Raw genomic sequence first — 13,453 nt, 5'->3', positions numbered from 1 at the left:
GCTGGGAATTGAACTCAGGACCTTCGGAAGAGCAGTCAGTGCTCTTAACCGCAGAGCCATCTCTCCAGCCCCCACCCCCCCCATTTTACTTTTTGAGGTTGCTAATATTTATGTTCTTTGCCTCAAGATCTTGGCTATTTGGGGGCTGGTGTTAGCTTAGTAGAATGCTTGCCTAGTATGCATGAAGTCCTGAGTTGGATCTCCAGTAGCACATAAGGCTGGGCAGGGTGCCATAAATGTAATATCATCTCTCAGGAAGTAGAGAAAGGAAGACCAGTGCTTCAAGGTCATTCTCACCTTTGTAGCAAGATCAAAGCTAGATGGACTAAATGAGACCCTATCTTAAAACCAAATCAAAATGAAACCATATGACTGCAAGCCAGAGAAGGTGGCTCAAGCCTGCAGTCTCAGTACTCAAAAGGCTGAGACAGGGGGATCAGGAGGTCAAGATTATTCTCAGTTACATATTTAGTTTAAGGCTAGCCTTGTTGAACTGGAACTACATAGACCAGACTGTCCTCGAACTCAGAGATCCACATGCCTCAGCCTCTCAAGTACAAGGTGTAAACTGCTATGCATAGCCTCAGCATATATATATATATATATATATATATATGTTTATGAATGGATCCTGTGGCTGCTCTGTTGTGTGGCTTGCTTTCATATTAGCCCTTTCTCTTTTAACTCTTCTTCTGCAGATGGATCACTGTGGGTTTTAAATTTAATATTCATCCATCTAAGACAACAGTATCATACTGATACAGTAAGAAAAGCATTTGTTTTAGAGTTGGAACGGAGTTTAAATTTGGGTGTGATTGTTAACAATTTGTATTTTCCAACTATGGCTAATACTTGTGCCAAGTCCTACTCACATTGCACATTCATGAGTGAAAATAAATCTTACTGTTTTTACCAAAAATTTTTGTGATGTTATGTAGTAGTTGATCTGCAGGTCAAATTTTGGGACTCAAGAGTAAGGTGTTATACCAGAACTTAAGTATGGCTTGGGAACTGGTCTTAGTGATAACCTAACTGCTTCAAAAAGGCTGTCAGCAGAAGCCTGAGGTTTCTACAGCATGGCATCTGTGAGAGCATAAAGGAAATGAGGAAACTCTTACTGGAAGTGGGATGAATGTGAATCTTAAATATACAGTAGAAGAAACTTTAGTGGTTACGAGGGATGGCAGGGAAACAGAAAAGGTACCTAACACTCTGGGATAATCTAACTGATGTTTTCCAAGCGGCATTACAAGTACTACCTGGCTCCCTGAGAAAGTAAAGAAGAACCCATCAAGACCAAGAGACCTGGACTGGGTAATTGTTAAAATAAAGAGGTTTTGTTTTTCATTCCTAGTTTTTCCAGATGTCAAATGATATTAAAATTAAACAGCTTGCAGGTAGAGATGAAATCCAGTAACAAAGTCTAAAGATGAATTTTAGGGTGTGACTATAAAAACCCTCTATAAAGAGCTCAGATTCACCATGGTGCTTCAACAGACAATAGTCCCTTTTAACATCTTAACAGTATACTTCAACATCTTTACAAATAATAGAAGCTCAGGGTGGTGGAGCATACCTGTAATCCCAGGAATAGGGAAGTAGAGGCGGGACAATCAGGAGTTCAAGGTCATGCTTGTCCACATCAGCCATCTGAAGGCTAGCCTGAATTAGATGGGACCCTTGTTCTCAAACAAACCAACCAACAAACAATCTGGGAGTACTAATTATCCCACTGCAAGTTTACAGGAAGACTACAACAGGGAAGGGTTTCTTTGGCTAAAGCTTGTTGGTGTGGCTTTTCATTAATCAAATTAAAATCAACTAAGGGAGGAGACAACATTATAAAAAAAAAAATCATGGAGCTAGAGATGGCCCTTAACCCAGGTTCAATTCCCAGCACCCACATGGCAGCTCACAACTGTCTGTAATTCCAGTTCTAGGGATCTAACGTCCTAATACAAATATTCATGCAGGCAAAATACCAATACAAGTGAAGTAGAAATAAATTAGGAATCATATATAACAAATATGATGAAAAGAGAGAGAATGGTTAAAATGAAAATAGGCTTTTGGATTCCTGAGCTTTGATGAGCAGGAAGCAAGTGAAAAATTACTTGGCCTCAAAACAGTTTTGTTTCTTTAAACTGGAAAAGAATGGGTGGGAAAGCAGAATTCAGGTCCTGAGGGTGGGGTCAGGAGCTATGGAGACTCATTCCAGGACCAAAAACCCTGAGCCTCAATCAGAGAAATAATCTGAGTGCTGGTGCATGACATTCCATCATTGGCTTCCCTTGGGTTGTATTATGGCTTGTGCTGCTGGCTCTTTGTTTGTTTGTTTGTTTTTTCCCCATTTGGAACAGAAATTTGTGGTTGCCATTCTATTCTCGTTTCTGTCATTGACCATTAGACAAACAGGGAGAACAGTTTGCTACCCTGAGAGTAAATGTACCTGAGGGAATGTAGCTAGATTAGATTAGGATAACAAAAACGTGGTCCTCAAGAGTAAGGTTGGGCTGGCAAGATAGCTCAGAGGGTATCAATGTGTTCTACATATGCCTGAGGACCTTTGTCTGACCCCTAGAACTCAGGGTGAAGAGGTTACTCCCAAAAGTTGTCCTCCATGTGTAGCATGCCAGTACGTATGTGTAAATATGGTGCTCATGCATGCACACACAAGCAAACACACACACACACACACACACACACACACACACACACACACGGTTCATTTATTTATTTAATTGAAGAGAGAGAGAGAGAGAGAGAGAGAGAGAGAGAGAGAGAGAGAGAGAGAGAGAAAACCAGATACAGAAATCTGTTTCTATAATGAAGAGAGACTGGAAATCTTGAGTGAAGGAGCGAGGCTGTGTGGGAGGGAAGGGATGTGAGTATTTGGCTGGTAACCAGGATGTAAATAGTTAGGATCATGGAAGTTGGTATTTTCAAATATGGCCACAGTGATCACCCAGCTGCCAGTATCATTCCTGTAATCGGACCACTTGAGGCCAGCCTGGCTATGTAGTGGGTTACAGGCGAGCCTGAAGGATGAGACCCTTTCTCAACTTTGCCTGTCCTCCTCCGCCCAAATCACCCAGCTAAATAACGTGAGTTTTTCAGAAACTAAAAACTGAATTAAAACAAAATATTTATTGTTTCAAGACACTGGGTTCAAGAGAATTCACTAAGCACGTAATGGTTAACAAAGTGGTGAAAATTATGTAAGGCTGAAGACTGTCTTAGGAGGACAGGACAGAGACAAATTGGAAACTGGGGAGAAGACTGAGTTTGAAATAAATGATATGCGGTTCAGGGTAGAAAGTCAAAACAGGAAGAGGAAGCAGAACTGAACTAGAAGCCTGCAAATGTCACTGAAGTTGAGCAGGTTTGGTGAGGGTGAAGGACGAAGAAACCTGGATTAAAAAGGTTTGCTTAGAATGTGGAATAGCTTGGTCTCTGATACAATGGCACAGCTTGGTAGAATGGAGTGGAAGATTTGGCACTGAAGTGAGGAGCTGGCGAGCAGCAGCAATGATGAAAGACTTTTATAAGGGTGCAAGAGAAGAGGGGACAATGAGGCAGATGAAACTGGTGACAGAAGTCTGACCATCAAAGATCCTTCTCAGAGTGACAGACTAGACAGGGCAGCTTTGCTTGATGGTGAAAGCTAAGGCGTCGGGGAACTGTCTGGATGCGTGGATGAATGCTGGCTTTCACTCTTAGTTCCCGAGAAGGAAGAAGGGACTTGAGGGGAGGCAGTGCACTTGAGCTAAGTGCTAGACAGACATGAGGACAGAGCCCAGAGGTGGCAGTGGTCTAGAAGAGGTTAGAATTGTAACTATGATGGGTCTGCTTGTAAACACCGAGAGCTTTATTTTGTTGGTGACTAGGAGAGCTGCTTCTGAGAGCTAATTTTGACAGCTGAGGCAGGACAGTGGCATACTGGGCAATGTCCTGCAGCACCTTAGGAAGAGGATTTGCAAAATGGCCTAGTTCACAGAGTGCCAAAACCCTGTCTGTTAAAACCAGGAAGCTAGCTATTTAGGAAGCAGAAGATACTGAGGGTGAATAGATATAGTTGATGAAGCAGTGGCCAGATGTGTCACTGTCCTGAGGCTGTTCTAGATTGTTCGAAGCTGTTGGATACTATTTGATTATAGGAATGTAAATTATAATTATCAATTAATTACCTTGTTTTCTTTCTTTTCAGTCTCCAAAGCCACTTATCTTGACCTATTATTCCAACTATTCCATAGTTTACTGATTTTGGTCTCAATAGTCCAGTTTTCAGTATATCCCTTGGCTGCATTAAACTGGCATACTTTAAGGTAAGTGTCTAAGGGCAGCGTGGCACAGTGGAAAGTACAGTAAACAGAAGGCCAGTTCTGCTGTTGCTTCTTTAGATTCTTTTCTCCTTAAATGTCGAAGTGAGCCATGTTGCGGTGGAGAGATGACTCAACACTTAAGTCTTGCAGAGGACCAGAATTCAGTTCCCATGGTCCATATCTGGTAGTTTACACCTGTTAACTCCAGCTTCAAGGGGTTAGATGCCCTCTGCTGGCCTCCACTGGCACTGCACTCATGTAAACAGAGTCACACAAAATTAAAAAGAAAATCTCTTCCCATTTTAGATTATTTTGTGTTTGTGTGTTTTGTCTGCATGCATGTATGAGAATCACATGTTTGTCTAGTGCCTAAGTTCAGAAGAGGGCTTCAGATTCCCCAGATCTGGAGTTCTAGATAGCTGTGAGCCATCACATGGGTATTGGGAATCAAACTGTGGTCCTCTACAAGAGTAGCAAGTACTCTCTACTGCTGAGCTACATCTCTAGTCCCATGGCAGGTCTCTTATCTTTTTTTTTTTTTTTTTTTTTTGACTTTTCAAGACAGGGTTTCTCTGTATAGCCCTGGCTGTCCTGGAACTCACTTTGTANACCAGGCTGGCCTNGAACTCAGAAATCCGCCTGCCTCTGCCTCCCGGGTGCTGGGATCAAAGGCGTGTGCTACCACGCCCGGCTGGCAGGCCTCTTATCTTGATAAAGTCAGCTTTAATACTTAGCTGCTTAGTTAAGCAAGGAACAGTTAAGGCAGGTATTCTATCTACCCCTAAGCATTCTCCCAGACTAGGCAACTGTGATCAGTAAGGTCTAGCAGGCCTTACTTCTCCCTTGGGAGTTAATTCATCTGAAATCATAGCTTTTATACTCTAATAATCTCTTATCTTATTCAAGGTATTTATCTTGTACATTGTTCCCCCCCCCCCCCGCCACAAAATGGCTACTTGATGGCTATTTTTAGTTGTCAATTTCACTGCATCTGGAATTAACTAAAACCCAAGTGGCTTGGTACACCTGTGAAGGATTTTTTTCTTAACCACATCATTGCAAGTGGGAAGACCCACTTTTAATCTGGATTATTTGAGATAGGAAGAGCTACCTCTAACCTGGGCCATACCTTCTGCTAGCAGGTTATATAAAGGACAGGGAGAAGAAAGCTTGCTCTTCTAGCCAGTTTATTCCTTCACTGGCCTTCTTCCCTGGGATTTTAGAGTATATATTGAAGACCAGCTGAGGCATCCACAATCCAGCTGAACAATGACTGGATTCCTGGACCTTCGGTTGGAAGATAGCCATTGTCGGAGTAGCTAGACTTCAGCCTGTAAGCCGTTCTAATGAATCCCATTTATATAAATATATACACTTATTTATTCATTCGATCAGTTCTAGAGAACCATGAGTAATACAGTTACTATCAGGTTATTGTATAGATTAAGGAAGCTAATATATGAAAAACAACTAGAATAGAAAAATCTGTATGTATATAGCTATTATTTTGTGCATCAGACACACACACAAAATGAATATATCTGGTTGGTCCCTCTCCATAGAGAGCTTCTTTTCTAGCCAGGGAATTTTCAAATGACCATTAACTAACTAACACACTCTCTCTCTCTTGCTGTGTAACAGGGTAAGTGTGGGAATAGGGGCTGGTGAGATAGCTCAGTGGTTAAGAGCACTGACTGCTCTTCCAGAGGTCATGAGTTCAAATTCCAGAAACCACATGGTGGCTCACAACCATCTGTAATGAGAAACAAATTAAGACAAACAAACAAACAAACAAAAAACAGCCTATGGGCTAGAACAAGCAGGGCTGGAGCAAGAGGGAGTAGGGAAGGGGGGAAAGGAAAAAAAGTACAAATCACTTGTTAAAAAAAAAAAGTGGAAATAGACATGGGACTGGTAGGGGCAGGACAAGTTTCATGTGATGTAAGGGAGAGCTGTAGTTTGAGTCTGATCCTTGAGAGAGGACATGAGGACTTTGGTTCATACCTGTAATCCTCAGAAGGGTCTCAAGTTTGAGGCTTGCCTAGGATACATGGTGAGACCTTGACTCCAAACAACTGGCTAGGAGAAAGGGGAAGGTACAAAGTGGTATGTAGTGTCAGCAGCATTGAGACTTGGGAGCTCCTTAGAAACAGGATCTGGCCCTATCCCCAAACTACGAAACCAAAACCTTGCATTTTACCAGGACCTACCTTCATGTGTTCCTGGTACTTACTGACTGAAGGCACAGACTCTAGGACCAAGCCTCCTACATATAACAAGTAAAGAATTTTCTCATTGTGTGTGTGTGTATACATGCTGGAGATCAGAGGAAAATTCTGTGAAGCCAGTTCTCCCACTATCACTGGAGGACTGAATTCAGGTCACCAGGCTTGCAAGTCTTTACTTGTTGAACCTTCTCGCCAAACCCAGGCTGCCAAAACTTAAATCCTTGTTTTATCAATCTACTTATGTGGGACCTTAGGGATGCTTTTTAACCTGTATCAGGGACTTATGTTTAACTAGGGATATACACGACAACTGTAAGGACTTATTCTGTACGAGATGGAGGGTCAACTCTAATAATTTGTCACTTATTTTTGACTTACTGTAAAAGTTGTTTTTGTTGTTGTCTTTAAAAGATTTACTTTCGGTGTCTGGGTATTTTGCCTGCATGTATGTCTGTGTACTACATGTATCCAGTGCCTAAGGTACTCCTGTAACTGAATTAATGGTTGTGAGCCATATGGGTGCTGGGACTAGAACCCAGCTTTTCTGGAAGAGGCCAGTGCTCTTAAGCACTGAGCCATTTCTCCAGCTCTTTTGAGACAGGGTTCTACTATGTGAACCCTCTCAGTTCACCAGTTCCTGAACAACTGTGCTTTTCCATTTATAGAGTGGTGAAGCTTAATTACACCTGTCTCATGGAGATGCTGCAAGAGTCAAATCATAGAATGTCTATTAAATTACAAAATCTCCTATTAAAACTTAATTTACCAGTGAGGTGGTGGTGGTGTACACCTTTGATTCCTGTCTCGAGAAGACTTAATTTACTACCTTTGTAAGGTATTCTTAAGAAACTGACCTCAAGACAGGGTGCAATAAGATGGCCAGGAGAGATGTATAGGAAATGGTCCTTTTTATTTCTGACTAACCTACAGCTCCATTCAGAAGCACAAGTAGACTCATATTTATGCAGTGTTTCACAATTTACTTTTTTTTTTTTCTTTTAGGTCTCAATGCCTCTTGCAGTCCAGTCTGACCCTGCATTCCTCATCTTCTTCCACTTCCACAGTGCTGAGATTATAAATGTAATTCCTAATGAACTAGGAAAAGAACTTTCATTCACATTGTGTATCTTAATACTCTCCCAGGGTAGTTTTTCTCCTGTGTCCATCCTACACCCCTTGGTGCTAGGAATCAAATTCAGGGCTCCAGGTCTTGCACATACTTGACAAGCAATCTGCCATTGAGCTAGATGTCTCCCAGTGGTTACCCTAGTTTTCTTGGAACTTTGCTAACAGAAGGACTAACAATTCCTTTAGATTCGCACCTTTGTTACCGATGTTACCAGCGTTCTTTATTTAGAGGCAGAACACAACAAAATTCGATGGGATTTATAATACCAGAAATGAACTTTGATTTCCCGGATCAGAGAAACAATATATTGGGTCCCTCTCGATCTGTAAAATAGGGGCACAAGGCCTCCACAACATTGTGTGGTTAAATAATAACAAAGGCTGAGGGTGAACCTACCATATCGTAGTGCCTCAAGTAAATCCCTTCTTCCCTTTGTCAGATTTTGCACGAGATATCACTACCTCTCCTACTTCGTACATGGCGTAACCCCAAGCCGAGACCGCTCGGATTCCTTTCCTCGACTTGCAACTCTTAACACCGAGAAGGGTGTACGGGCCACTGTGAGGTCTTCTCTCTCCGTAGCGAATAACCTCTCTTGTCGTCTGGGTAGCTGGAAGAAGTTGATGACTACTCCCAAGCGTCTACGGAACCAGATCTTAATCCTCAACCGGGCATCAGGGACCAAGCTGTGTTCTTTTCATCCCTAACCTCGCTAGAGTGAAAAGGTCAGAGCTCAACTCCAATTACCGACGCCATCTTGACCGCTACGTGTGACGCCACACGTACAGCTGAAAGAACAGCTGATTGGCTGGGAAAGGCCGGAGGCTAGGCGCGCGAAGCTGGAGACTGGAGGGTAATGTAAAAGCCGAAAGGAACTACACTCCCAGACTTCCTTGCGCATGTGACCAGCAAGCAGCGAGAGAAAGAGGAGCGAGGTTGGACTCGGACTACAACTCCCACTAGGCCCCGCGTTGTCCGCCCTTGCCTTTCAAAAGGGGGAGGAAAAGGGACAGGACGAATGGAGGCTTTTGGGTGCTCGTTTCTCAAAAGGCGGGAAAGGCGAACTACACCTCCCGGCGAGCCGCGCGCTCCTGCGCCTGCGCCCTGGTATCTGTCGCCATCTTGCCCCTTCTGAGGCACCGCAAACAAACCTAATTCCTGGTGTCCCCTAGTCTTGGCGGAGGAGCCTTTTAGATGAGCCCCGAAAGGCCGGGCAGGTGGGTGTCTCTCAGGCAGGGTCCTGGGAAAAGCTGGCAGGCTATCCAGGGTAGGGGAGCGCTTGGCCAGGCATGGGGAGCCCGGCTTGGGGCGGTCAGCCCCATCCTCCGTTGTTTCCTAACGGGATCGCGGGGCTCCCTCAAGTGGACTGAGGGCGACTCCGGCATGCCTGGTGATGGGACGCCGGAGGTCGAGGTCTAGGAGCCCCGAGGCGACTCCGGGCTGTCCGGCTGTCTGTCCGTGCCCCTGCTTTTTCTCCGTTGTCGTCTCCGCTGAGTTGCGCGGGGCGCGGACGCTGGCCAGGGTTCCCAGGACTGGCTGCTGGCCGCGGGGGCGCGGGCTTGACATTGGAACCCGCTCGGAGCCGCGCGGGCGTGGAGCCGGGCGGGCTGCTCTTGTTGTGGTGCTGTGGGCGAGTGCGTGTTTAGAGAGGGGGCGGGGCGGGCTGCCCGCTGACACTTGAGCGGGGGACGGAGTCGGTGCGACCCCGGTGCCCGGAGCACGCTCCGGCTTCTGCTGCCCGGCTTTCCTTTGCTGTGCGGCCCCGCCGAGGGTTTCCCTGGAGGGGATGCTTTGGGATGCCGTGACGTGGTACCCGATTCGGGCGGTCGCCGGCCGCCTCCGAGATTCTACCGGGAGGCGGGGACTGGCTTGGGGAGCGAGCGGATTCCTTTGGCTCTGCCCCTTCCTCCTCTCCACCCCCTTTCTTTATGTCATCCTGCCAGCTGGGGCGCGCCATCCAGTTTGGCTCGCTCGGAGTTGGTTCTGAGCTCAGAGGACTATGGGAAGTAGGGGGAAGGAGGCTCCACTTGAGACCAAGAGTTGGAGTTAGCAACCCAGAGCCTGGAACGCAGTTGAAGAGTCATATAGGTTTAGTGTTTGACTCTTAGGCTGGCTCATTCATTCATTCTACTCTCCTGCTGACCATCCATTTATCAGTTTAACAGATGTTAAGGAAGATCTACTGAGTTCTCAACCGGTAGTGTGAGAACTACCGGTTTTGTTTGACCAAGGAATTCACAGTGTGAAATTCTAGGCTTTTAAACTTTCGGTAACTGGTGGAAATGACTCTTTTTACTGCCAAAACTTGAGAAAAGCGTTATTGAGTTCCATTTATCCAAATAACATGCTCCACCGTTTGCTTATTTTGTCTCCTAACTTAATATTAAGGAAACTGGCAGAGGTCAAGTCACTTGTCCAAGGTTGCACAGGTGGTAGAATCTGTTTGGCAAGTCATATGCCAGCCACTATGACAGAACTTGGCTTGCCCTGTTTTCTAATGCCTAAAACAAACTGGGTGGGATTACTGTTTTTTGTTTGTTTGTTTTGTTTTTTAATAAAGGCATACAAATTTGGTACAGAGAGGCCAATTCACTAGAATGAAACAACTAATTATGTTGTAAAGCTGGAACTGGAACCAAGAAATGTTTGACTTTAAAACCTGTTCTTTCCCCTGTTAGTATGAGCTGGGTCAGTGTGGTCTCAAATGGTGGAGTGTGGTGATGAAAATAGTTATGAGTTATCTTTTCAATCTTACTTTGTAGTAGTCGAAGGCTTTCTATATCCTCGCATATATATTGGTAATCAAATTTGTTTTTCCTCTGATAGGGAGGACAAGCTCTTTGGGGCTACCAGACAGAAGCAGCAATGCCTGTTGTGTGGCCAACCCTTTTGGATCTCAGCAGGGATGAATGCAAACGGATTCTTCGAAAATTGGGTATGCTTTTTGTTGTTTTTGTTCTAAGCCGGTTCTCACTGTGTAGTCCAGGCTGTCTTCAGAATCATGATGGTTCTCCTCCCTCAGCTTCCCATGTGCTGCGATCACAGGTGTGCTTTGCTCTGCCTGCCTGTTTTAGTTTTGATATTTTATATTTCTCTGTGATCCTTTTCTTTTTCTGCGTGGGTCATGGCTGTTGGTGGCATAGTTCTCATCTTTCTCACTGTTTCCTCGGGATCTAGACTGATTTGTACATGAGATGGAGGGATTATGACACAAGGAACCATGACAAATGGGAAGCCTTCTCATTATGCATCTCACATAACACTCAAGCCCCGAAGTTGCTTTGGTTTAGTTTGGTTTTGGTCCCTTTTTTATATATGAAGCTTAGGCATAAGGCGACACCCCCAGTAAGTCATGCAGCAGTCAGTATTCGACTTCTAGCACAGTGCTGCTCAGTTTCCTAATGCTGTGACCCTTTAATACAGTTCCTCATATTGTGGTCACCCCCAACCATAAAATTATTTTGTTGCTACTTCATGACTGTAATTTTCCTGTTATGAATTTTAATGTAAATATCTGTGTCTTAGGCGACCCCTGTAAAAGGTCATTTGACCTCTAAAGTAGTTGTTGTCACAGGTTGAGTGGTCACAGGTTGAAAGCTGCTGTTCTACGTAATGTTTTTTTGTGTTCTGCTTAATGTGGGATACAACCCACTGAGTATGTGTGAAACATCTGCCTTTTCTGGATTCTAAGTTAAGTCAAGCTGTCTAGTTTCCCAGTTATTTCTTAGTGTAATTGATAAGATACCCATTATATTTAAATTTGACTAATGCTTCTTTTTTTTCCCCTATAGCAGCTCTTTTCAACAAGTATTATTTAGGGAGAAAAGCAAGCCCTAATGCTAGAGCATATGTTTGTGCAAGGAACTAATGTCATCCCCATGTGTGTAGAGTGGCGTTAGCCACATGCCATTCTTGGGTATATTGGGAAAAAGTTACTCTAATCATTTGAATCTTTGGTTTCAAATGAATATTCATGAATATGATGTTTTAGATTATAAGGGCCCTGGCTTATTTATTACTGTAGCCGGAGGCACTGTACTAAATGAAAGAAGTGGCACATAATTTGGAAGGGATCATTAGTGTCTTGGAAATGAATATTAAATAAAAAGCCTCTCATTGTGACTTACGTCTGATAATCTAGTGTTTAAAGCAGTTACTTTCAGACATATTTGTAGGCCACTAATGTTTCCCTTCAGAGGAACTCTTTGCAAAATTCTTATATGTAGATGAGGTAAAATCGTAGCTTTTGTGGATCGGCTGCTAGTGCCCCATTCAGGGCCCAACCTCTTAACCTTCTGAAGAGTCTACTCTGAGGGGGGCAATCCTTTAAGCTTGCATGCAGACTTTTATCACGATTTTGAAGGTATTTGGCTATACACATGCACTAATGTAACCTGCTGTTGGTTATAAAGTTGAACTCCATTTCTCTCAGTTAAAAATACTAGATAAATAGATCACAAAGACAGTAGATTGGGCTGAAGTTTCTGGGTTCTGGGAGCCTTGAATCAAGGGTTTATGTTTAAATATAAAGTTAGTAACCTTTAAGTCTAACTTTATCCCTAGCTTTTCCCAGAAGTGATTTGAGGTAATGTATAAAAATGGCTTGACCGTAAGACTATAAAATCACCCACATCAAGAGGTTAATGGAACGTTTTGGTGTTCAAGAATGAATGCCCATGAAACTGCTCAGGCTATCAAGGTTATATCTGAAAAGCTACCAGCCACCCAGAAGATGCCACTTTATAAAAGGAATGTGTGCCATTGTGTTGTTACCACGATGGGGCTAATATGTATGCCCAGGCCAAGCAGTGGGTCCAGTTGCAGCTTCAATAGCTCAAAGAGAGTGCTAACTTTTGTTTTCTGTACATCATTTAAAATATAGAGAGTAATTCCTAACCCTTGGATTTACATGTAGATTCTCAGTTACTAACTGTATTCAGATAAACAGGTGAACTACCCAAGATGTGCCAGTGGTCTTACAGAACTCAGGGTCAGATTCAGTTCTATATTGGGGTTCCCCTTGCCCCAAACATCTGATTGACCATCACTGGAGAGAATCAAATTGTTCTTAACTTAGAAGAGGAGGTTGCACAGAAAAAAAGATACCCTAGAAGAAACTGAAGAAATAAAGACTTAGGGTTCAGGAAAAAAATGAGCATAAAACATAAAATAACTAACTAGTAATAAATATGTGTGTAGTTTTAGGTAGACTGTGTGGGAGATTCTAGGTGCTGCTTCTGTACTAAAGAAAATAGCCACTACCCGTGTACTGCCATCTCTGGTGACACTTATGAAGATAGACCTTGACAGCAATTTGACAAAAGACTTCTTTTACCCATTGGGTTACTATCATGTCTTTGAGGTTCAAAGTCTAGAGAAGATACCGTCTGTAATAATTGTTAGCTTAGAGCAGTGGCTCTCAACCTGCCTAATGCTGTCACCCTTTAATATTAGAGTTCCTCATGTTGTGGTGATCCCTGAAACCATAACATTTTCATTGCTACTTTATAGCTGTAAGTTTGCTACTGTTACAAATCATAATGTAAAATTGATATGTAGGATATCTGATCTCCTACTCCAAAGGGGTCTTGACCCACCACTAGCTTAAGGGCTCCCAGAACTCTGTAGTCAGGTCAGGTGGGTCAACTATTTGTAACTCCAGTGCCAAGTACCTCATGCCCTCTTCTGGCCTCTTTGGGCACCTGCAGCATTGGCACCTCATGTTTTCTCTCTCTCTCTCTCTCTCTCTCTCTCTCTCTCTCTCTCTCTCTCTC

The 13,453-nt window shown here is 43.6% G+C and overlaps 1 protein-coding gene across 12 annotated transcripts in view; it reads left to right on the top strand.

Annotated features, from left to right (window-relative positions):
• The first annotated feature begins 8,497 nt into the window (after window positions 1–8,497).
• Window positions 8,498–13,453, top strand: part of Emsy (EMSY transcriptional repressor, BRCA2 interacting) — a 70,366-nt gene continuing 65,410 nt past the window's right edge. For 7 of the 12 annotated variants that reach the window (XM_029532195.1, XM_029532136.1, XM_029532327.1 and 4 more), the window contains exons 1-2: window positions 8,499–8,896; window positions 10,506–10,614. In XM_029532195.1, coding sequence (XP_029388055.1) covers window positions 10,545–10,614 — 70 coding nt within the window. In that variant the 5' untranslated portion in view covers window positions 8,499–8,896; window positions 10,506–10,544. Of the gene's footprint in view, window positions 8,897–10,505; window positions 10,615–13,453 lie in introns of all 12 variants that reach the window. The other 5 variants (XM_029532225.1, XM_029532281.1, XM_021194373.2 and 2 more) reach the window with 3 other exon arrangements.

This window comes from Mus pahari, chromosome 1 (genome assembly GCF_900095145.1).
Source record: "Mus pahari chromosome 1, PAHARI_EIJ_v1.1, whole genome shotgun sequence".
NCBI lineage: Eukaryota > Metazoa > Chordata > Mammalia > Rodentia > Muridae > Mus > Mus pahari.
This window is presented reverse-complemented; position numbering and strand designations above follow the sequence as displayed.